This window comes from Eleginops maclovinus, chromosome 9 (genome assembly GCF_036324505.1).
Source record: "Eleginops maclovinus isolate JMC-PN-2008 ecotype Puerto Natales chromosome 9, JC_Emac_rtc_rv5, whole genome shotgun sequence".
Classification (NCBI taxonomy): domain Eukaryota; kingdom Metazoa; phylum Chordata; class Actinopteri; order Perciformes; family Eleginopidae; genus Eleginops; species Eleginops maclovinus.
In genome coordinates, this window is record NC_086357.1 from 28,793,793 (window position 1) to 28,815,241 (window position 21,449).

The 21,449-nt window shown below is 48.2% G+C and overlaps 3 protein-coding genes across 7 annotated transcripts in view; 2 read left to right on the plus strand and 1 right to left on the minus strand.

The window, feature by feature from the left end:
• The window catches only part of LOC134869175 (protein NLRC3-like), a 576-nt gene extending 441 nt beyond the window's left edge, over nt 1-135 (plus strand). The window contains exon 2 of the mRNA XM_063890627.1: nt 1-135. This exon is cut by the window's left edge and continues 267 nt beyond it. Within this exon, the coding sequence (XP_063746697.1) occupies nt 1-135 (135 nt within the window).
• A 690-nt stretch (nt 136-825) lies between these two features.
• On the plus strand, nt 826-7,794 carry LOC134870175 (ribonuclease inhibitor-like). Of its 5 annotated transcripts, none has more exons than XM_063892241.1 (10): nt 838-1,369; nt 2,121-2,219; nt 2,302-2,376; nt 2,454-2,534; nt 2,634-3,269; nt 3,407-3,453; nt 5,230-5,403; nt 5,800-5,973; nt 6,336-6,509; nt 6,702-7,794. In XM_063892241.1, exons 5-10 carry the CDS (start codon nt 3,204-3,206, stop codon nt 6,751-6,753), a joined length of 687 nt encoding a protein of 228 aa, XP_063748311.1. In that variant the 5' UTR covers nt 838-1,369; nt 2,121-2,219; nt 2,302-2,376; nt 2,454-2,534; nt 2,634-3,203; the 3' UTR covers nt 6,754-7,794. The 5 variants fall into 5 exon arrangements, 3 of the variants coding, with proteins under 3 accessions (XP_063748311.1, XP_063748312.1, XP_063748313.1); XM_063892242.1 differs by having other exon boundaries at nt 838-1,256; XM_063892243.1 differs by lacking the exon at nt 3,407-3,453 and having other exon boundaries at nt 844-1,369; nt 2,634-3,265.
• A 290-nt stretch (nt 7,795-8,084) lies between these two features.
• The window catches only part of sh3rf1 (SH3 domain containing ring finger 1), a 35,775-nt gene continuing 22,410 nt past the window's right edge, over nt 8,085-21,449 (minus strand). The window contains 10 exon segments of the mRNA XM_063892043.1: nt 8,085-11,178; nt 11,432-11,736; nt 11,939-12,240; nt 12,358-12,605; nt 12,765-12,935; nt 13,455-13,582; nt 16,904-17,014; nt 18,654-18,959; nt 19,869-19,964; nt 21,368-21,448. Of these exon segments, the coding sequence (XP_063748113.1) occupies nt 11,010-11,178; nt 11,432-11,736; nt 11,939-12,240; nt 12,358-12,605; nt 12,765-12,935; nt 13,455-13,582; nt 16,904-17,014; nt 18,654-18,959; nt 19,869-19,964; nt 21,368-21,448 (1,917 nt within the window). The 3' untranslated portion in view covers nt 8,085-11,009.

A 21,449-nucleotide genomic window follows, 5' to 3' on the forward strand; every position in this document is an offset into this window, starting at 1 on the left:
CTGAAGTCAGGGAACAGATCAGAGAAGGAGCTCTCTGAGATCCACTGCTCAGCTCTGGCCTACATGCTGCAGATGTCAGAGGAGGTTCTGGATGAGTTGGACCTGAAGAATGACAAAGCATCAGTGGAGGGATGACGGAGACTGATTCCAGCTGTGAGGAACTGCAGGAAGGCTGTGTAAGTCCAGATGTGATTAATAGGGATGCTCTGATCGGCAAAAGAAGCTCGCCAAAATGGCTTCACCGGTCTGGCACTTTTTCAAGGTGTCCGAAAAAGACAGTAAATTAGAGTGCGTTCTTCTGATTAGTGTCCACAGTGAGCCTATTGATCCGGGCTGAGCGGGGTGGGGCCACTGTGAATTCAGTGTGTGCGGCAAAAAATAATCACAAGAGGGGTGAAGAGCTGTAAGTGTGTGTTCAGCGAAACATGTAGAAAAGGAGACGAGGGGGCTTAGACTATCACCAGCGGGGAATAACACAAACAGAAATGAAAGCGGTTGACCCTCTGCTGGAGCTCTGGTGAGGGAAAGTATAGTTTATGTTGATGTCTGTGCTCAGCCGTTAGCCTCTCCATCTGCTGGATCGATTGATAGAGTAACCACCAGACGAGGGTCTGTGTTTTCCTGTATATACAGTCAGGTGTTTTAAAGCTGAGGCAGGACGGGTGTTATTGTTGTTAAGTTGTGCTTTGTGACAGCGCTCTTTACTCCATGTATTAAGGTACAAGAAGCCTATATATCTAAGGCGTTCATTTCCCACCAGTTTTGTACACATAAAAACGCCACTGAAAAACAACGTGTGTGATCAGACATCCCTCGTGGTGGAACGCAACACGACAATGTAATACCACAGACCTCATCAGCGCCAAGTCAGGAAAGCAAGCTGCTGTAAACGTATTTCTGCAATGCTGTTAAAGCGATCCGATGTAGCATTTGTACCTTAAAATAACAGCTTGGAAAAAATTGAGCGGCTAGAATGACTTTGAATATGACGATTTGCCTCTCTTTCATGCCCATCGGGGGTCTGAGGTGAGATAACTGCGCTATGTAACTTTGCTAGACCGGGCCGGGAGATGAGCGGAAGTACTTCGACTTGCTTTCTGGCACACCTACCGCAATAACAAATAGACCCCCTCCACGCACCCAGGTATAAGGAGAAGCAAGCGCAGCATTGTCAGTACATCATCATGGCAGAGGCACCGAAGACAAAGAAGACGTTGACTGATGAAGCAAGGAAGAGAAAGAGAGAGGCCGACAAAGTTAGAGACCGGACTAGAGTTGCTCTCGGAACAGTTTATACACGTTGGCGAGATCTGAAAGAAACATTTGGGTACAAGTTTGATTCAGAGCTGGCCACCTTTCTGCTGGATTAGTAAGTAGCTTATTTGCTGTTCTTGCTTTGTGCTGTGTTGTACTTGCTTTATGTTTCACTGTGTTCGGAAAGTGACTCGCTAGTTTGTTATTATAACTGAGGGAATCTATTTTCAACAGATTTCGATAGGGTTAGCCCATAGACTGTATATATAGACAGTCTATGGGCTAACCCATAGACTGTGTATATATACAGTCTATGGGCTAACCCATAGACTGTCTATATATACAGTTCACTTCATCATAGACTGTATATATACAGTCTATGGGTTAGCCCATAGACTGTATATATAGACAGTCTATGGGCTAACCCATAGACTGTGTATATACACAGTCTATGGGTTAGCCCATAGACTGTGTATATACACAGTCTATGGGTTAGCCTCTAGACTGTATATATAGACAGTCTATGGGTTAGCCTCTAGCAAGACATCTCGATAGCGATGTTAGCAAGCTTGGACATTGGACGTTGATGCTGGACTCTCGCATACGCCTCTCTGATGATATTGTGATCGCTATGTGGCTAACTTGCCAACCAAGCCCCACTAGTCTCGGGGTATATTACAGATATTTCCAACTAATTTAGTGATAGTTGACTGTCCGTTAGCATTCCCTTAGTCAGCTGTTAGAAGCACATTGTCTATGGTTCATGTTTTCGTTAGCTTATCATGCTACTTGTGTGTTGCCTGCAGTGATTGTGCAAACCCGTGTACAGTTGTAGCTGAACATACTGACCAGGTCCTTTTTTCCAGCTATCAAAAGCGGCAAGTAACGTCTACACCCAGCAAGGGACATGCTCAACCACCACCACCGCCTGTATCAAGTATTTCAGAAGAGTCCGACCGAGATGGGTATGTGTTTAGAACTGCGTTTCAAACCAGCCATGCGGGGCATTGTACGTTGTGACTGACTTCTTTATCTTATCTGAATCAGGGACAAAGAATTTTCTGTGCAAGGTGTTCAACCGTTGGGCAAAGAAACAGAAGAGGTCGGTGTGTTGGAATCCAGGTAAGTTCGTCTTACAAATGCGACCGTAATGCATTGTTTTGTTGACGACTATATATTGAGATTCGTTTTCTACTCAGCATGCACTCCCTGAGCATTGCTGAAGAAGAGCAGCATGACTCTCTGGATGAGGAGGAGGCGAATGATCTGAGGAATAGCATGTAAGTCTTGCACATGAAACCATTTTAGTTCGTGTTTTTTTATTGTATGTACCAGTCTGTGGTGTTGTGTGGGTATTTTGTAACTGTTTTTATGTACAGTATTGACATGGATGATGGCTGGGAGGTTCCTGGTCAGGAGAGCTTGGAAGAAGATGAGGACAGCTCTGATGAAGACTATATTCCTTTTCTACATGTTTTTTTAACATTGAACATAAATAAGAATGGTATCAAAACTATTTACACATCTACATTAATCGTCGCACCCTGAAGCCAACATATTGACCTAAGGGGTCAGGAAATGTAGTTCTTATTTTCCAAACACAGCAGCTTGGAATGACAACTCTATTGCCCTCACCCAAGCGTCCATGCTGCCACAGGACAAATTGGCGGTATGCCGCATGCCTGTACTGGCGCTGCTCCACCCCTGGTTCCTGTTCGTCATCTATGGCAAAGACATCGTTCCATGCCGCACGGGCCAGCCTTAGGACACCCATATCAAGTATGAAAAATTCCATGTGTGCCATGGTGCTAACACAATTTTGGGGGGTCTGGCGGCAGCAGAGCCTTTCCATGTCAGTTGTCATCTCCCTGCAGTAAGTGCAGGTGCACCAATGTAAAGGCCCCCCATCTGGCACATCAGGCCTTTGGGGAACCTCTTGCAATGACAAGATGTCAAACATGAGGCCCGGCAGTCTGGACATCACTCTTTCCAGAAGAGCATCTTTTTGGAGGTTGGTAAGCGAACAAACCTTTATCTAAAACATAAGCCTTTTATTGTTATTATGTGTCTTACTTTGGCAACTGCTAAACATTTTAGTGGAGGATTGTTCATATAATCAAACCTGTAACTCGGCTGCTCTCCTCTCCTTTAGCTCCTGCAGCCTTCCCAGGTCTTCTGGGTCGACATCTCTGACCCTAGGTCTGCCTCTGCCTCTACCCCCCCTGCTCACACCTCCCCTCCCCCTTGCTCCTCTCCCCCTAGCTCCCCTCCCCCGTCTGCTCCTCTGACCTCTTCCTCCAACCTGGCTGGTCTCAACCTCAGAAGAGGCTGAAGTGGAAGTTGAATCCTGCAACACAATCACAAAAATGTATTGACATCCAAACCTCATACAACGTTAGCCATGCATGAATTATCCTTTCGAATTCAGCTAGTGATATAATAAACTGTTACTACTGTGACGTTAGTGGTTGTGATTTATCCCATGTCGATAAAACAACGAAAATTGATGTATTGTGATATACATCCCTGCCAATGTCATTCATGAAAGCATGCAATGTAGGCTGTAGCCTTATTAGTGTCATCCCTGTCTCACGGAGACATGTAGTTTTTGTAGATGCCAAAAGTCATCTGTCCCGTCTCAGACATGCAAATAAAATGTGGTCATTCTTCCTCAATCTCACGCCAGGTACGTTTGTAATCTTCTAAACCTAACTTCTCTATCTTATAATAAAATGCACGTTCCAATGTATAGTATGCCTATGTGCCTTTTCGATGTTGTCAACAATATTGCGTTAGATGTCATCCACGGTTCACACTTACAAAACAATGTAGCCTATGCAGTATTTCAGCTAAACCAAATGTTGTCATTCTTTTGGTTGTATCAGCATTCATTTCGAGTATCACAGTAGATAAAACTATGTAGTCATATTTCTGTAAAACCTTTGATTACTCTTACCTTATCGGTCGACATAGCTTGCACCTTCTGACTCCTCGTCGGTTCGTCATCAAATGCACGTGAATGCGACAGGGTGTTGTATTTACGACAGTGTCGTAAACGTACATTACCTCCAAGCCTGTAGGGGGAGCTCCATAATGGGCTTTTTGACAAGTTCCGTTGGATCGCTTTAAGAACAGTACCTTTTATTCTCTAAATACTATATGAATATATAATGTACACAATTCACAATGCAACACTTTAATGGAGAGCCCAATACTCCCCACCCACCCTATGATCGATACCGGCCGACTCTGATGCCGGTGATCGGCCCCAAAACCCCGATCGGAGCATCCCTGACTAACTTGATAGACTAGTGTGGATCAGGAGTTTAATTATTCTGATAAACTCTATAATATTCTCAAAGGTTAAATACTGAGCAAAATGTAACACCCTTTTTATCACGTGTTAGAGTTTAAAATAAGGTCTCTATCATTTCCCACCAATACGTTTTAATGCTGATTTACTGGGAACATCTTGCTGATGGTATTCAGTTTAAATATTGAGACTTTATTGGTTTAAGTTTTTTGTGTGCAAAACAAATGTTCAGATGCTCAGAGAAGCAATCTGTCAGCTGTCTCTGACAGCAGGAGCTCAGACCTGAGGTCAGATCACACTGACAACACACACATTTCACTCACCTAGAACTATGTTATTATACAGGAACAATTAAGAGACCACTTCAGCATTATCCCTTTCTCTGGTTCTGTTATTTACAGTCTTGGAGTTAAAGGATTTTCTCTTTGTTATTCTATAAAGTACGGAAAATGTTCTGTGTTGAAATTCAACAAAGACTGGACTGGCTGCCGTACACGTAGACATTTAAGAAGCATTTGGAGTGCTCTCTTTTTCCGGAGCTGCATATAATTTAAAATGTCATTGAGAACATGCTGTTTGTCAAATCATCATTCTGAAAATCCTTGAGGTTAAAATAATGTTTCCTCTTTTTAACACTTGTTGTAATATATCTGGTATTATAGATTTAGTGACTGTGGACTCTCAGAGACTCACTGTGAAGTCGTGGCCTCAGCTCTGAAGTCTGACCCCTCCCATCTGAGAGATCTGGACCTGAGTGAGAACAAGCTGCAGGATTCAGGAGTGGAGCTGCTGAGTTCTGGACTGAGGAGTCCACACTGCAGACTGGAGGCTCTCAGGTCAGTGCTTTGACTGTTCTTCATACAGATCTGTCTGTGTTTATGGTTTCTGAGAACATTTGACTTATTATTTCTCACTTTTGATGATGACTGAATATTAATCAGAATAACAGAGGAGCTGAATGTGTGAGGGAGAGGGTGTGAGCTTCCTCAGACTCACTCTGTGCTCCATGGGTCAGTGGAGATGCTGTCAGTACTGATGAGCTGTGTGAGGGAGAGGAAGGAGTTCAACATCTGAGGAGGGAAACTGCTGCAGAGAGTTCCAGATTATCAGTGGACTGTTTCTACATCATCTCTGACATTAAAACCTGTTTAACTCTGAACAGATATTACAGCTGGAGTTATTTCAAACAGGAGCTTTGTTTTCTAAAGAGGCACCATGGTTTCTTTATTCAGACTGGAGCGCTGCAGTCTGTCACAGATCAGCTGTGCTGCTCTGATCTCAGCTCTGAAGTCCAACCCCTCCCATCTGAGAGTTCTGGACCTGAGTAACAACCCTCTGCAGGATTCAGGAGTGGAGCTGCTGAGAGGTCTTCTGGAGAGTCCTCTCTGCAGACTGCAGACTCTCAGGTCAGTCCTGTGTCTCTGTTCCTGCTGCAGATCTCTTCTGTTTCATTAGTTATTCATCCTGATTCTTGTCCATAAATATATTGCATCCATACGTTTGTAGTTGTTGTTCATATTTGTATTTCTCTGAATGTAGTCTGCAGTCTGAACAGCTGATGTTTCCTAAAGAAGCTATTATTCCTCACTGCTAGATGTTAAAGTAAATGTGTGTTTTCTTCAGTAAACGGTCTGAATAAAGATCCTCTGAACTAATCTCAGTTTACTTTCTGAAGGAGACAGATTTACTGATGAGCTCCACCTTTCAGACCTGAACATCTGACTGCATGATGAACTGACTTTATCCTCATCATGGTTTCTTTATTCAGACTGAAGAACTGCAGTCTGTCAGAGATCAGCTGTGCTGCTCTGGCCTCAGCTCTGAAGTCCAACCCCTCCCATCTGAGAGATCTGGACCTGAGTAACAACACAATGCTGGATTCAGGAGTGGAGCTGCTGAGAGGTCTTCTGGAGAGTCCTCACTGCAGACTGGAGACCCTCAGGTCAGTAAGGGGTCTCTGCTGGTTCAGCAGTCTTGTATTAAACACAGGGGCTGTGGCAGTGAGTCGTAGTGTTTGCAGAGAAGATATGATGGGATGTAAAGCCTTCCATCAGTCAGGACTCTGAAGCTGACTCAAAGAACAAACCCTGATTTTAATCTGGATCTAAACTGCTGGTTGTGTTCATTCCTACAGGATCAGAGGAGAGACGATCACAGCCACGACCCAGAAGAACTGCGAGTCCTGAAACCAGATCCAGATATGACACTCTTTAGTGCAGCATGTCCCCGCGTTCTCCCTGTGATCCAAGCACTGCTGTCTTGGGGACGCTCTGAAAGTCTTTGAGGACAAAATCAGGAAAAGGCCAAGAAGAAGAAATATTTGAGACTCTTGGACTGCTTTGTGTTTCTCACCCTGGTTCATTATTGTCCAATCAAACGTCTCCGTTGATTTCTACACGGAACCCGTCCGTATGACCCAGGTCCAGATCAGAGACAGTACACCTCACTGATGGCTGCAGGATCCAACCGGTCCAGATCAGAGACAGTACACCTCACCGATGGCTGCAGGATCCAACCGGTGACCGAACGCAAAGAGAAAATAAATGTTGAAAAAATAAAATTTAAAAAATGACAAAAAAAAATGAATTAAAATATTAATTTAGTTTAAAAACAGTAAAATAAAAATCCATTTTTGGCTGTACAGACAGACAGACAGACAGACAGACAGACAGACAGACAGACAGACGCGTTCAGGAGAATCGTGTTAGAAACCAATAAATCCTGAGTGCAGACTATCAGACACAGAGCCCCCAGGCACAGACATGAACCCCCCGCCCCCCCCTCACTGTCTGCAACAACACAGACTGAACCCCCCCCCCCCCCTCACTGTCTGCAACAACACAGACTGAGCCCCCCCCCCCCCACACACACAGACTGTTGTTTTGGTTCTTTGAAGCTGGTTGTTCACCGTTCTGTCTGATGTTGTTTCTGGTCTCTCATTGGTCAGTCTGCGTCTGTAGCTGCTCGGCCTCTGTTAGTCACTGCTCATCTTTTAGTTGGATCTTTCGTCCCATTGCAGTCATTCTAGAGTTGTTTTGAATCTCCTGAGGAATCTTTAGTTTGTAGGAGGTATTTTCTCTCCCATGACCCTTGTGTCTGTACCTGCCTGTTCCTGTCCGTCCGCCTGTCTGCTCCTGCTCCCCCTGTGTCCCCTGGTTAGTGTAGGTGAGGTGTTCCTTGTTTGAAAGTTCAGCTTTGATTTGAATAAAGCTCGCCTTTTGTTTGGACCCCTACCTGCCTCCCTTTGTTTTACCGCACTTGGGTCCTGTCCCCCCCCCCCCCGACACTCTGGTGTTGCATTGTTAGCTGGGCAATCTGTTGTGATTGGTCAACCAGTTTAGAGATGTCCCGCCCCTTAGCCCCTATCACGTACAATGTGTCTGAGCTCTAGCCAATAGGAGCGCGAGTGTTCCATAGTGATGTCACCGTGTTCCGGAACCAAAATCAGGCAAACAAAGGTGATAGCAGAATAAAGTAAACAAAACAACAAGTAAACAAACACACACTGGGCGGCCCGTTATGGAAACCATTAGCTTTTATTGTTATAGAGTTTTATTTTTCAAATATTTCAGAATGTTTTTCACACGATAGATTTGTGCCAAATTTCAGTTTCATCATTTTCAGACGCACAACAGACCAACTACAGACAGGTACAAAATCAAGTAAGTCACCTTGGCATGAGGACGCCTGTTAGAGCTGTGGTGCAATAACTGCAATAGAGTTTACCTGTGAGAAATGCTTCATGTGTGCAGCCTATGCTTGATACGTCAGGTTATTAGTGATATAGTGCATTAGTGTGAGTACTAAAGGCTTACAGTGAAGGGAAGCTCACTGCTGAGCGCCTGAGGTCGCTGCGCCAAGACAACGATGCAACGCCAGATCTACAAATCAGAAAGGATAATAACAATGAAGAGGCCCTAACAGTGATTCGTACCATCGCCTCCATCATTTCAAACACACTACAACATATTCCAGCAGTCAGTTACACAGTGGTCCCTCAACGACAGACTACAAGCTACTAAGCTAGGACTCAGCCTCGAATCAAAGAGTTTCAATCTCACAGACGGAGGAGAAGTCACATTAATGCAGTGGGCTCCACTGAGGCTATAGGAATACTTCATCATTTGTCCCAATCAATTTAGAGAAAACAGTAGGAGAACGTGACCCTATTCCCCCGATATTTTAGTTTGGAAAGGTTTCCTACGGAGGCCGACAGGCGCAAACACGCTTCAACGGCCCAGACCTCTTCCATCAGGAGGAACAGCTTCAGAGAGGATGCAGATATAGAAACTCATGCAGCAACATCTGCAGCAGCTCTTCAACACATGCAGCATCTAGAGAACATTCAGCAGAGGAAACATGAGCAGCGTTTACTGAGGCTGCAGAAACCAAACGCTGCAAGAAGCTGCTGCATGTGTTGAAGAGTTGCTGCAGATGTTTCTGAGTTCTGATCTGAGTTTCTATATCTGCATCCTCTCTGGAACAGCAGTTTTCCGCTAACGAAAGAGGTCTGGGCCGTTGTAGAGCGTTAGCACCTGTTGGCCTCCATAGTTTACCAGGCACCAAAACTATGACCCGGTCCCCTTCAATCACATACAGTCATTCAAGTCAATACAGTATTTAAACCTTTGTATAATGTACAACAAAACCCGACCACTAAATAATACAATAGAAAGAAATCAAGGGGGTCGAAGCGCTTCCTGTGGAGCGCCACGTCAGCTAGCTGCGATGTATTGCCACAAGTCACGATAGGAATGAGTTACAAAAACTGAGTCTGCTTGAAGCAGGGTTGCAGATTAACCTAAGCTTGTTTAAGTCCAAGGTGACGTGTTTACATGTATGTCGGTTAATAGGATTTAAAACTGAGAAAAGCAGCATATTTTAGGGGCTGAAAACTGCAGATTCTGACGTCTATTTGTGAGAAATGACTCACATTTTAAGCAATAATTCAAAAGTGTGGAGGTTATCTTTCTGTTGCAGCTGTGCTGATGTGTGCAGGCGGGTTCATGGCGTAGTCAGAGCAGCCTCAGGAGTCTGAACAACAGAACCGGAGTGTGTGACCAACAGAACCGGAGTGTGTGACCAACAGAACCGGAGTGTGTGACCAACAGAACCGGAGTGTGTGACCAACAGAACCGGAGTGTGTGACCAACAGAACCGGAGTGTGTGCAGGGAGGCGTCGCAGCTCAGAAAGTCAAGCAACATGTGGCTGCAGATTCAGGAGAGCTTTACGCATTCTATAAAAAGGAAGTCCTGCAGCACGTGCACACTCCTGCAGCACGTGCACACTCCTGCTGAAGCTCTGCAGGTCGGCTGTGAACCTGCAGAGACATCTAATGATGTGCAGTACAGGCAGATCCAGGTAATGCCTTTGGGGGGGGGGGATATGTTCCGTCTGTAAAGCACTAGCAGTGGCGTGTTGCTGCATCGGAGAACCCTGCTCTTCAGAAACAAAGATAAGACCAGCAGGAGGAACGTCAGACTGCTGTAAGGCACGCGCCGGCCTAAAGGAGGAGGCTGGCTCTGATCAGCTGTGCGTCTCTGCCCCACGTTGCATTTCATCTCTTAAAGGAAACGGGTTTAAACCTTTATGAAAACATGTCTACAAACTCTGACATCATTTATCCATTCCATTATCACTTCACCAAACACACGGGCCAGCACTCGACTCATCTGTGCACGCTTTCTGTTATTCATGCGTTTGTGGAGTAGTGCTGAAAACCACTGACTCGCTCTGAACCCTTTCTGTGGAGCTCTGGTAGTCATTGTGGGTCTCTCGTGGGTCCATCTGCATCTGCTGCAGTTTCTTTTACACTTTTACCCTTTTGAGTGTGTTTGTTGTTGTTTTGCATCTCTCTGTGGGGGTTTGCATCTATTTTGAGTGCATTCATGTCTCCTTGTGTCCTCTCTGGCTGTTTGAAGTCGTCTCTGAGTTTCTCTGTGTGTTTTTAGCATTTTATAAACCCTCATCATGCATCCACTTACACAAAACGAGCAAACAGAGCAAAGAATGAGTTTGTAAAGCATGTTTTCATTCGGTTTCGCTTCAGTTCATTGAGACTTTTCTCTCGTTGAATCCAAAGCAACACGAGGAGAGGACCCGAGGAGAGGACCCGAGGAGAAGACCCAAGGATCAGAGGATCTTTTAGAGCTGCATCGTTCCTTTGAACCCCGGCTGCAGCAGAGACAGGCCGGTCTGCGGAGTGGAATAAGTTAACAGGAACCGCTCAGGTGGATCTGGACTGATCCTCTCTGTGTCCTTATGTACAGTAAAGTGAGGAACAGAGCAAGGCACACATCCACAGCCGGGCCACAGATATAAATAACAACAAGTGCAGGAGTCGCTCCTCTCACTGTCCAGCGCCACTTCCCGTCTGCAGCTCCCGCCTCCTTTTAAAGTGTCAGAGGTGGCGCATCCCAGCATGCTCTCTCTCATCGGGGGTCAGATGCTGTCCACGAAGCTGCCGGGGAACAGGCCGGTCCTGCCGTTCCTCTGCAGCGTTCCTTTGAACCAGCCGTCCTCCCGCTTCCTGTGAACGAACACGATGTCGCCCTCCTTCAGCTCCAGCTCCGCCTCGCTCTGGGGGGGGTAGGACACCACCACCCTGTACCTGCGCACACGCACACGCACACGCACACGCACACGCACACACACACACACACACACACACACACACACACACACACACACACACACCTTTTTATCACGGCTCTGAGTCGTTCTGGGATCCAGAGCCAGCAGACCACAGCGATGCGTTTGCAGTCAGCATGGGGAAGACTACATGTCCCATGATGCTTTGCAGCACAAACAGCTCTTACTGAGAGAAACCATCGTGCGTTACAACAGAACCTGCGCTCCCGTACCTCTCACAGATGATGGGCCGGGCGTCTTGGTGCTGGGAGACGAGGGATGAGCAGGGCTGGCGTGGGGGAGGCGCGATGGGAGCCCCTCCCTCCAGGGGGCCACTCTTCCGATGGGAGACCTCTGGAGCGATGGGTTCGGGCTCCAGGCTGCCGGAGGAGTAGGGGAGGGCAGAGTCAGGGCCCATGGCGCCGTGAGGACCCTCACCTGCAGCAGCTAGCTCCGCCTCCAGCGTGGGGGAGGAGGGCGGCGAGGGGCGGGGCTTCTTCTTATTGGAAAGCAGCTTCAGGAGGCTCTTCTTCTCTCTCTGCAGAACAAACATGGTGAGTGTGTTAGTATGTGTGTGTGTGTGTGTGTGTGTGTGTGTGTGTGTGTGTGTGTGTGTGTGTGTGTGTGTGTGTGTGTGTGTGTGTCCTTGTTTGGTAAAAAAGTAATACATTATAACTATATAGAATCTGAAGATACTGGAACTGAAATCTCTGCTACTCTGATGCAAGTCGTTGTCCCACCTTGCCGTCCTTGTCCAGTCTGAAGGGGGGGGCGTTGCTGCCGGAGGGGGGGTTCAGAGCGGCGCTGCTGTTCCCGGAGACGCTGAGGACGGCCAGGGGTCTCAGGACGTCGCCCTCCAGGGACGCAGCGCTGACGTTGGGGGGGGTCAGAGAGGTGGCAGCGCAGCCCATGGCCGCCCCTCCCCGGCTGCAGCACTGGGCGGGGGAGGGCTGCAGGGTGAGGTGGGGGAGGTAAGAACCGGGGGGCGGCGGCTGCAGGGGGGTCACTGACGCCGCAGGCCGGTCCTGGCTTTGACACGCTGCTGCAAAACAACAACAACAACATTTATTATAGTGACTACCCGTGCTGCCTTCAGGGACCAACACAGGAATAGGAAACCCAGTCCCGCTCTGTGAAGGAAAGGCTAGTAAGACCCCACCTGTCCTGGCGGCGCTGCGCGCCTGGTTGACGGTCATCTGCGAGCTGACGTGGGGGGGGACTTTGGGCTGCTGTCCGGTAGCTGTCTGCGCTGCAGGAGGGGGGGGGGCAGGCTGAGGGCCTTTGAGTGAGTCTGGAGCCACTGCAGCAGTGAGGGCCACGGACGAGGGGCTGACGATGGTGACCCCTCGGCTCGCCTGCGTGACCAGGCTCAGGGGCACTTTGGGCTGCGTGGTCCCCGACACCGTCCTGGGGGGGGGGAGAGAGAGAGAGAGAGGGAGAGAGAGAGACAGACAGACAGACAGGAGGTCAGGTGTGACAGGAGGTCAGGTGTGACAGGAGGTCAGGTGTGACAGGAGGTCAGGTGTGACAGGGGTCAGGTATGACAGGGGGTTAGGTGGGACTGACCTGCTGACGGGGCTCATGTAGTTCCCGGGGAACACTCCAATCTTGCCGGTGTGCATGGAGGTTCCTTTGAACCAGCCGTCCTGACAGCGCTCCAGAACCAGGAACATCTCTCCCTTCCTCAGCTCCAGCTCGTCCTCCTTACGGGGGGCGTAGGGGAACATGGCCACGTAGCTGCAGGGAAGGAGACCCGGAACTCTTTAAAAGAACTCTTTGAAAACACTGTTTAAAGCTGCATCAGCAGCAGAGTGGTTCTGCTTCAATCTGGACTCTGGACTGTGGAGGGCTCCTCTGCAGACTGTACAGATGTTTCCTTTATGTCAGGGGCCACTCAGGGGCCAATCAGGGGCCACTCAGGGGCCCTCTTGATGACAGGAATAAAACATGCTGAACGGTGGGGTTGTTCTGAGCTCTGCAGCAGGCGGGCCGGAGGACGGGGGTCTCGGAGCAGAGAGGCATGCTCAGAATGACGGTGCGTGTAATGCTTCTCAGGTGTTTGGGGAGTAATGGGGGTAGAGGTCAGATCCTCCAATGAGACCCAGGGGACCCTCACATGCAGGATCTGACCCGGTCACCTGTGCACATGCTCTCACTGACAGACCCCCCCCTCCGCTGCACTAACCCCTCCTGACGTCTCACTGCACATGTGAGCAGTGTGTGTGTGTAGTGCGGGAGTGTGTGTGTGTAACTCACACTGTGGGTCTCTGTCTGCCGCTCTGCTCACTGACGCTGGGGGAGGGTCTCTGACCGGCAGCCAATGAGAACGCAGCGCCATCGACAGAGGACTGAGGGGGAGGTGGGGGGGGAGGCGGGAGAGCATCCTGTTGAAAGAGGAACAGAAAACTAAAATTAGAATAACGGTTATTCCAGGATCCGTCTGAGGCTCAGAGGTTCCTCTGGACCACAGAGGTTCCCCTGGTTCCTCTGAACCACAGAGGTTTCTCTGGTTCCTCAGAACCACAGAGATTCCTCTGAGCCACAGAGGTTCCTCTGAACCCATCTCAGGAGTCTGCCGGTACCAGCTGCTCGTACCCGGGGATTCTCTGAAACTCAGACAGGTAATCATTAGGAAAGTAAAGGAGATCCACGAAGGCATGAGAGCAGAGTAAAGAGAGTACCGGATTAAGACCTGGGACGTCTCTCTGGGTCTCTACTGGGACTCGACAGCGGCTCTTCTTCCTCCGCAGGCTGCGGAAGTTCAACATGGACTCCAGGATACTCTGCAACTTCTACAGGTGCACCATCGAGAGTATCCTGACTGGCTGCATCACCGCCTGGTATGGCAGTTGCACCGCCCTCAACCGTAAGACTCTACAGAGGGTGGTGAAAACTGCTCAGCACATCACCAGGACGGAGCTGCCATCCATGGAGGACCTCTACACCCAGCGGTGTAGGAAGAAGGCCGGTAGGATATTAAAGGACCCCCATCACCCCAGCAACAATCTGTTCTGTCTGCTGCCGTCTGGCAGACGGTACCGCAGCATCCGGACCAAGACCACCAGACTCAGAGACAGCTTTATACCACAGGCTATAAGACTACTGAACTCCTGAGCTCTGTGAATGTCTACTCACATCTGTTTATAGTACACACATACATATATATATATATATTATATGTATATAGTATGTAAATACTCCCAATGTATTCCACATATGTACAGTGGGGCAAAAAAGTATTTAGTCAGCCACCAATTGTGCAAGTTCTCCCATTTAAAAAGATGAGAGAGGCCTGTAATTTTTATCATAGGTATACCTCAACTATGAGAGACAGAATGGGGGAAACAGTCCAGGAAATCACATTGTAGGATTTTTAATGAATCATGTAAATTCCTCGGTAAAATAAGTATTGGGTCACCTACAAACAAGCAAGACTTCTGGCTCTCACAGACCTGTAACTTGTTCTTTAAGACGCTCCTCTGTCCTCCACTCGTTACCTGTATTAATGGCCATGTATGTTGAGTTGTTGGAGGAGCCTGGGACATAAGATTTTCATTGCCAACATATACGTTGTATCTGCTGTGCATATGACCAATAGCACCTTGAAACCTTAAAAAAAAAAAAAAAAACTTGAAACATGTCTCTGAGTCTCTACTGGGACATGTCTCTGAGTCTCTACTGGGACATGTCTCTGAGTCTCTACTGGGACATGTCTCTGAGTCTCTACTGGGACATGTCTCTGAGTCTCTACTGGGACATGTCTCTGAGTCTCTACTGGGACATGTCTCTGAGTCTCTACTGGGACATGTCTCTGAGTCTCTACTGGGAATGTCTCTGAGTCTCTACTGGGACATGTCTCTGAGTCTCTACTGGGACATGTCTCTGAGTCTCTACTGGGACATGTCTCTGAGTCTCTACTGGGACATGTCTCTACTGGGACATGTCTCTGAGTCTCTACTGGGACATGTCTCTGAGTCTCTACTGGGACATGTCTCTGAGTCTCTACTGGGACATGTCTCTACTGGGACATGTCTCTGAGTCTCTACTGGGACATGTCTCTGAGTCTCTACTGGGACATGTCTCTGAGTCTCTACTGGGACATGTCTCTACTGGGACATGTCTCTGAGTCTCTACTGGGACATGTCTCTGAGTCTCTACTGGGACATGTCTCCTTGGGCAACATTTTGAGATTTCAAAAAACTTAATTTGGAGAACAAACTCAGATTTTGGAAACCTGAGTTTGTGGAATGAATCAGGAAACCGATCTTTAGTGAAAGGTTAATATTTTGAGATAGAAAATCTGAAATGAACAAAAAAGATTTCTGAGATTTAAAGAAACATTGTTGACTTTGAGAAAAGAAGAGTTAGTTAAAGTTTCTGAGAAACAAACAGATTTATGCGATTGTATGAAAAAAGAGAAGGTGAGAATTATGAGATTAAAAAAAGGACTCCCGACTTTTGGGATCAAACATTTTCAGGAAAATAAATCAGAATTTGAGATTTTAAGGAAAAAGTGGGAGTTCTTTTTTTATGACTACTTTTATGTTTCATATCATATTGATGAGGACACGCGAGTGTGTGGGGGAGAGATTCCATTCTGCTGACCCTTCACCCATAGAGCACACTACAGGACAGGGAGCGCCACAAAGAGCAGGACAGGGCCTCTTTCAGGTTTGACCCCCCCCCCCCCCTAAATGAATCATGCATTTCCTCTCAGTGACGCAGGAACACAAACACAGGTAACATGAGCGTGGAAACAGGGAGGAGAAACCGGTTGGTTCTGAGTCACAGAGAGATCGTCTGTCAGGGGGTTTTCCTCGGTTTATCTCCCCCCACCCCACAGCTCAGAGCCTCCTATGATGTTTATCTGAGACACAGAGCTGGGGGGGTAGATCCACTGTGTGATGGGAACACTGGCAGGAGTGTATTCGTCTCCTCTCGCTGCTTTTTGCTTGTTCAACGTCAGAAGAGTCAAAAGAGTTCTGACCTGAGGTGCTGCATAGCGCTGCGTCTGATTTCCATTCTGGATTATTATCTTTGGATTCTTTTCGACGTTACTTTGGGACTTTTGGTTTATAAAAAGCCATAAAGGTTCCAAGGTCATGTGTTCAAATGTCCAAACATATTCAATATGAACACACACACACACACACACACACACACTCCGTGAGAGGGGTGAGAGCCACACAAAATGTTTGAGATCAAAACCAAAGTGATTTTTTTTGTTCCATAATTCTGAATGTTTGCCTTGAATTCTCACGAAAGAGAAACCTGACTTGTTCTCAGTTAAAGATTGACTTTCCTCCACTTTTTCCCAAAATTCTTTAATCTTCAAATTCTTAAAGAAAGGATTTCTGACTTTGTTTTTCTGAATCAGATTTCTGACCTTTCTCCCAGATTTGCTACAGATTTCTGCCCATAATCTCTGAATTATCAGAACAATTATTTCAGATTTCTTTAAAACAAAAGCTGCCTTTAACTTTTGTTTTAAATCACATTCTTATAAAGAACATGTTTTTTTTCCTCTGATTCTGACTTTTACTTTAATCTCAGAATTCTTGGAAAAAGTCCCTCAGATTAGAAAGACAGGTTGAGTTTGTGTCGGCGTAATGCAGGACCTTCACTGAAATAATTGAACAATGCAAACCCTTTCTATCCTACTGTGAGGAAGTGGCAGTGTGACAGGGCCATGATGTGAGACGTACCACGGAGATGGAGGTGTAGCTCGACTCCGAGGGAAACGTGAAGACAGTTGCCGTGGTAACAGGACTGCTGGGGGGCGGGGTCACGATGAGTCCAGTTGTGCAAATGTGAACCTGTCAACAGAAGAGACGTCAAACATCCCAAAATAATCTGGCATTTTACTTACAACTCCCCAAAAACCCTGAATTCTCTCAGACATTTACCATATTCTTCTAGATATTTCACAAAACAAATACAAACTCAAATCCAACATTTTCCAAATATCTTTTGGTTCACTTTCCACATTTTAACTTGTTGTTTCTTATTTATTCTGAAGACATTTTACATACTTGTTGTTATTTCTGACAAATATGATGGATGCTTTAAAGGGAACACTGCAGCAGCTCAGAGCAAACAAAGCTGGGGGGGAAAGGCCTTGAAGCCGGTCATTAGACCCTGATTACACCTTCTGCATGCATGACCGTCTGCGCTGACACAGGAAAGGCTTGAGATCCACTTCAGAGCAGACAGCTCTCTGAACGCTGCAGATAGAAGGTTCATGACGGAGTTAATGGGCGGCTTTCAGAGAGACGTGACAGAAACAAACAAACAAGACGCAGAACATAATCACCAAGCAACGAGCTCAGAACCTGAGGGGGAACCGGAAGCACATCCAGAGGAATCTAAGCCCTCTCTGAAACCACAGAAACGGGTTCTAGCGAGAAGACCTGGAGGATGAAACCCTCTGGATTTGACCAGAGGGTGCTGGGAGCAGTGGGAAGCTAATGCAGTGACCAGGAGGTGAACTGGCCCCTCCTCAGCTACGAAGGGAAGTGGGTCTAACTGCTGACAGAAGGAGAGGAGAACGTCTGAACGGCAACATCTCGAGAGAACCAGCGGCATGGCCGTTCATCCTGACCCCCCAGGTCCAGTTACCCTCTGAACAGGACACTGAGGACTGAGGGAGGGGTCTCATCCAGAACCTTGGATTAACAGGTATTATTATAACCAGCTGCTAGCGGTTATTAGGGTAATCACAGGCCAGGGAACAGGTACGCTTTTCAAAATAAAAAAAGGCTCACAAAGTTAATGTATTCTCCTCAAGGTGAGGAATGTTTTTCAAAATAAAAGCCCCAAAAGACAACAATGCATGTTACCTGTGAGGTGTGTTACCTGTGAGGGTAGGTGTGTGTTACCTGTGAGGTGTGTTACCTGTAAGGATAGGTGTGTGTTACCTGTGAGGGTGGGGTGTGTGTTGCCTGTAAGGGTGGGGTGTGTGTGACCTGTGAGGGTGGGCTGCGTGTTACCTGTGAGGGTAGGTGTGTGTTACCTGTGAGGTGTGTTACCTGTGAGGGTATGTGTGTGTTACCTGTGAGGGTATGTGTGTGTTACCTGTGAGGTGTGTTACCTGTAAGGATAGGTGTGTGTTACCTGTGAGGGTAGGTGTGTGTTACCTGTGAGGGTATGTGTGTGTTACCTGTGAGGGTAGGTGTGTGTTACCTGTGAGGGTAGGTGTGTGTTACCTGTGAGGTGTGTTACCTGTAAGGGTAGGTGTGTGTTACCTGTGAGGGTGGGGTGTGTGTTGCCTGTAAGGGTGGGGTGTGTGTGACCTGTGAGGGTGGGCTGCGTGTTACCTGTGAGGGTAGGTGTGTGTTACCTGTGAGGGTATGTGTGTGTTACCTGTGAGGGTGGGCTGCGTGTTACCTGTGAGGGTAGGTGTGTGTTACCTGTGAGGGTAGGTGTGTGTTACCTGTGAGGGTATGTGTGTGTTACCTGTGAGGGTGCGCTGCAGGAGAGCCCCCCGCTGATCTCCCCGATGCGGGCGGCTGCAGTGGGGTTGCTGGAGCTGATGAGCACCGGGCCGCTGATCTCCATGGAGTGGCGCTGGGGGGGCGGGGCCAGCATGGGTTTGTGGGACATGGTGAGGGAGGTGAAGGAATGTCTCTTCTTGCTGTTCTTCTTCTCTCCCGCTCGCTGGGCCCCGTTGCTCTGGGGCCCCGAGGAGGCCCCCTCCCCCGAGTCACCGCTGGACTCTGACGGTTTGTCCAACTCGATCAGCTGACGGGCCGCAGAGTTAAACTGTGAGGGAGGAGGAGAGGTGGGGGTGGGAGTAGACGTGATCATGGAAACTGTCCGTCTGTGATGAAGACCTCCACCTTCATCCCGTCAGGAGAGGAGGAGCGGGAAACCTTCTTTAATATGCCTCCATGAACACAGGTGAAAGCAACGCTAACGCTAATCAGGCGGATCAGAAGGACCACGGCATTCTGTCATCTGAGCGGCTGCTTTTCTTAGCCGAGGGAATAATGTTTTTGGATTCAATGAAACGATTAAATATATATTATTCAATCAATACAATCCCTTTAAAAAACACTGAAATAAATCATCTAAAAAATATAGAGAATGACTTTATTTTATTAACCCATTTGTACCGGATGGATCTTTATAAAAATGTGTTGGTATGTTATTGCTAAGGGAGCATGTTTTAATGCAACCTGTGAGTCTTACCTTTTAAGTGCAATTTATTTCATGTTTCTATGTGCTACAGAGGCTTAGATATTAAGGTTTTCATAGACGTCGCCAATTCTTAGTATTTTTTCAGGAAACCCTCAGGAGATGAGGACATTTATATCTACTATACCTTAGAGCCGTTTTTTGTAGGCGATTTAGGAGTAAATGGGTTAATGACATAACGTTTTAAAGAAAGAACATTTTGAAATTATAGAAAAACAATTGTTGAATCAAATCTTTCTGATGGCCCTCCCCCAGCCTCAGGGTTCATCGATGATCCATCACTCACAATCCTGAGGGAGGAGATTTCATCCTTATTATTACTGAGTCATCAATGATAAGCCCGGCCCAGAGAGCAGAACCAACAGAACACACTAAACTACCAGGAGCATTTCCTGAGGAAGAGAACGGGGAGGGGACTCGGTATAAAGGGTCTCCATTGGCCCGTTCCCCTCTGGTGACCTCTCAATAACCTACCTCCACATACGAGATGGGGAAAATCCCAATCTTATCTCCCAGCATCCCCTCCGCCCAGTTCACATCCACTCTGCGGATCACTGTCAGGATGTCGTCCTGCAGGAGAGATGAGAGAGAGGAGGGGAGAGAGAGGAGGGGAGAGGAGAGGAGAGGAGGGGAGAGAGGAGAGAGGGGAGAGGAGAGAGAGGGGGACAGAGAGAGGAGAGAGAGGAGAGGAGAGAGAGGAGAGAGAGGAGGGGAGAGGAGAGGAGAGAGAGGAGGAGAGAGAGAGGAGAGGAGAGGAGAGAGAGAGGAGGGGAGAGGAGAGAGAGAGGAGGGGAGAGGAGAGAGAGAGGAGGGGAGAGGAGAGGAGAGAGAGGAGGACAGAGAGAGGAGAGAGAGGAGGGGAGGGGAGGGGAGAGGAGAGAGAGAGGAGGGGAGAGGAGAGAGAGGAGAGAGAGGAGGGGAGGGGAGAGGAGAGGAGAGAGAGGAGGGGAGAGGAGAGGAGAGAGAGGAGGACAGAGAGAGGAGAGAGAGGAGAGAGAGGAGGGGAGGGGAGAGGAGAGAGAGGAGGAGAGAGAGAGGAGAGGAGAGGAGAGAGAGGAGGAGAGAGAGAGGAGAGGAGAGGAGAGAGAGGAGGGGAGAGGAGAGGAGAGAGAGGAGGAGAGAGAGAGGAGAAAGAGGAGGGGAGAGGAGAGGAGAGGAGAGGAGAGGAGAGAGAGGAGAGGAGAGGAGAGAGAGGAGGGGAGAGGAGAGGAGAGGAGAGGAGAGAGAGGAGGGGAGAGGAGAGGAGAGAGGAGAGATGAGGGGAGGCGAGAGAGGAGAGGAGGAGAGGAGGGAGAGGAGAGAGAGAGAGAGAGAGAGGAGGGGAGAGAGAGGAGGGGAGAAAAGAGAGAGGAGGGGAGGGGAGAGGGGAGGGGAGGGGAGAGGGGAGAGAGGAGAGAGGCGCGAGGAGAGAAGAGGAGAGGAGAGGAGAGTGAAGAGGAGAGGAGAGAGAGGAGAGAGCGGAGGGGAGAGGAGAAGAGAGAGAGAGGGGAGAGGAGAGGAGGGGAGAGAGAGAGAGAGAGGAGGGGAGAAGAGGAGAGGAGTTAATGAAGGAAGCTGCAGACTCAGAGCTTCTGTCCTGTAGGAGTAACACCAAGGGGTGGGGGGGGGCTTCATTAGAGGGGTTGGCCAGGGAGTACAAACACAAGCTCAAAAACTGCTGCGTCAGGTGCTTCCTGTGTGTGTGTGTGTGTGTGTGTGTGTGTGTGTGTGTGTGTGTGTGTGTGGGGGGGGGGGGGGGGGGGAGTAGTCAGATCTTGATGTCCTTTAAAACCTCTGCTCACAGGAACAGCTGGATGCCTAAATGACTGTAGTTAAGCCGGTCTAATTACAGTAGTTCATCCAGGGTTAACACCCCCTGCAGAGGAGGAGCTCAGAGGAGGAGGAGCTCAGAGGAGGAGGAGCTCAGAGGAGGAGGAGCTCAGTGGAGGAGCTCAGAGGGAATGAGTGGTCTAAGTTTTGCTGCAGGGCCTCACCTTGGAGAAGGGCAGGCAGTCTTTGTCCGCCTCCTTGTCTTTCAGCTCAAAGTCGTACAGGGCTTTGCACTGAGGGGGGGGG

Bases quoted from the DNA above. Each gene is read 5' to 3' on its own strand.
- LOC134870175 (XM_063892241.1), top strand. From the start codon at position 3,204: ATGTCAAACATGAGGCCCGGCAGTCTGGACATCACTCTTTCCAGAAGA. The intron at 5,974-6,335 runs GTCAGTCCTGTG...TTCTTTATTCAG, and splicing joins TGCAGACTGCAGACTCTCAG to ACTGAAGAACTGCAGTCTGT. The intron at 6,510-6,701 runs GTCAGTAAGGGG...TCATTCCTACAG, and splicing joins TGCAGACTGGAGACCCTCAG to GATCAGAGGAGAGACGATCA.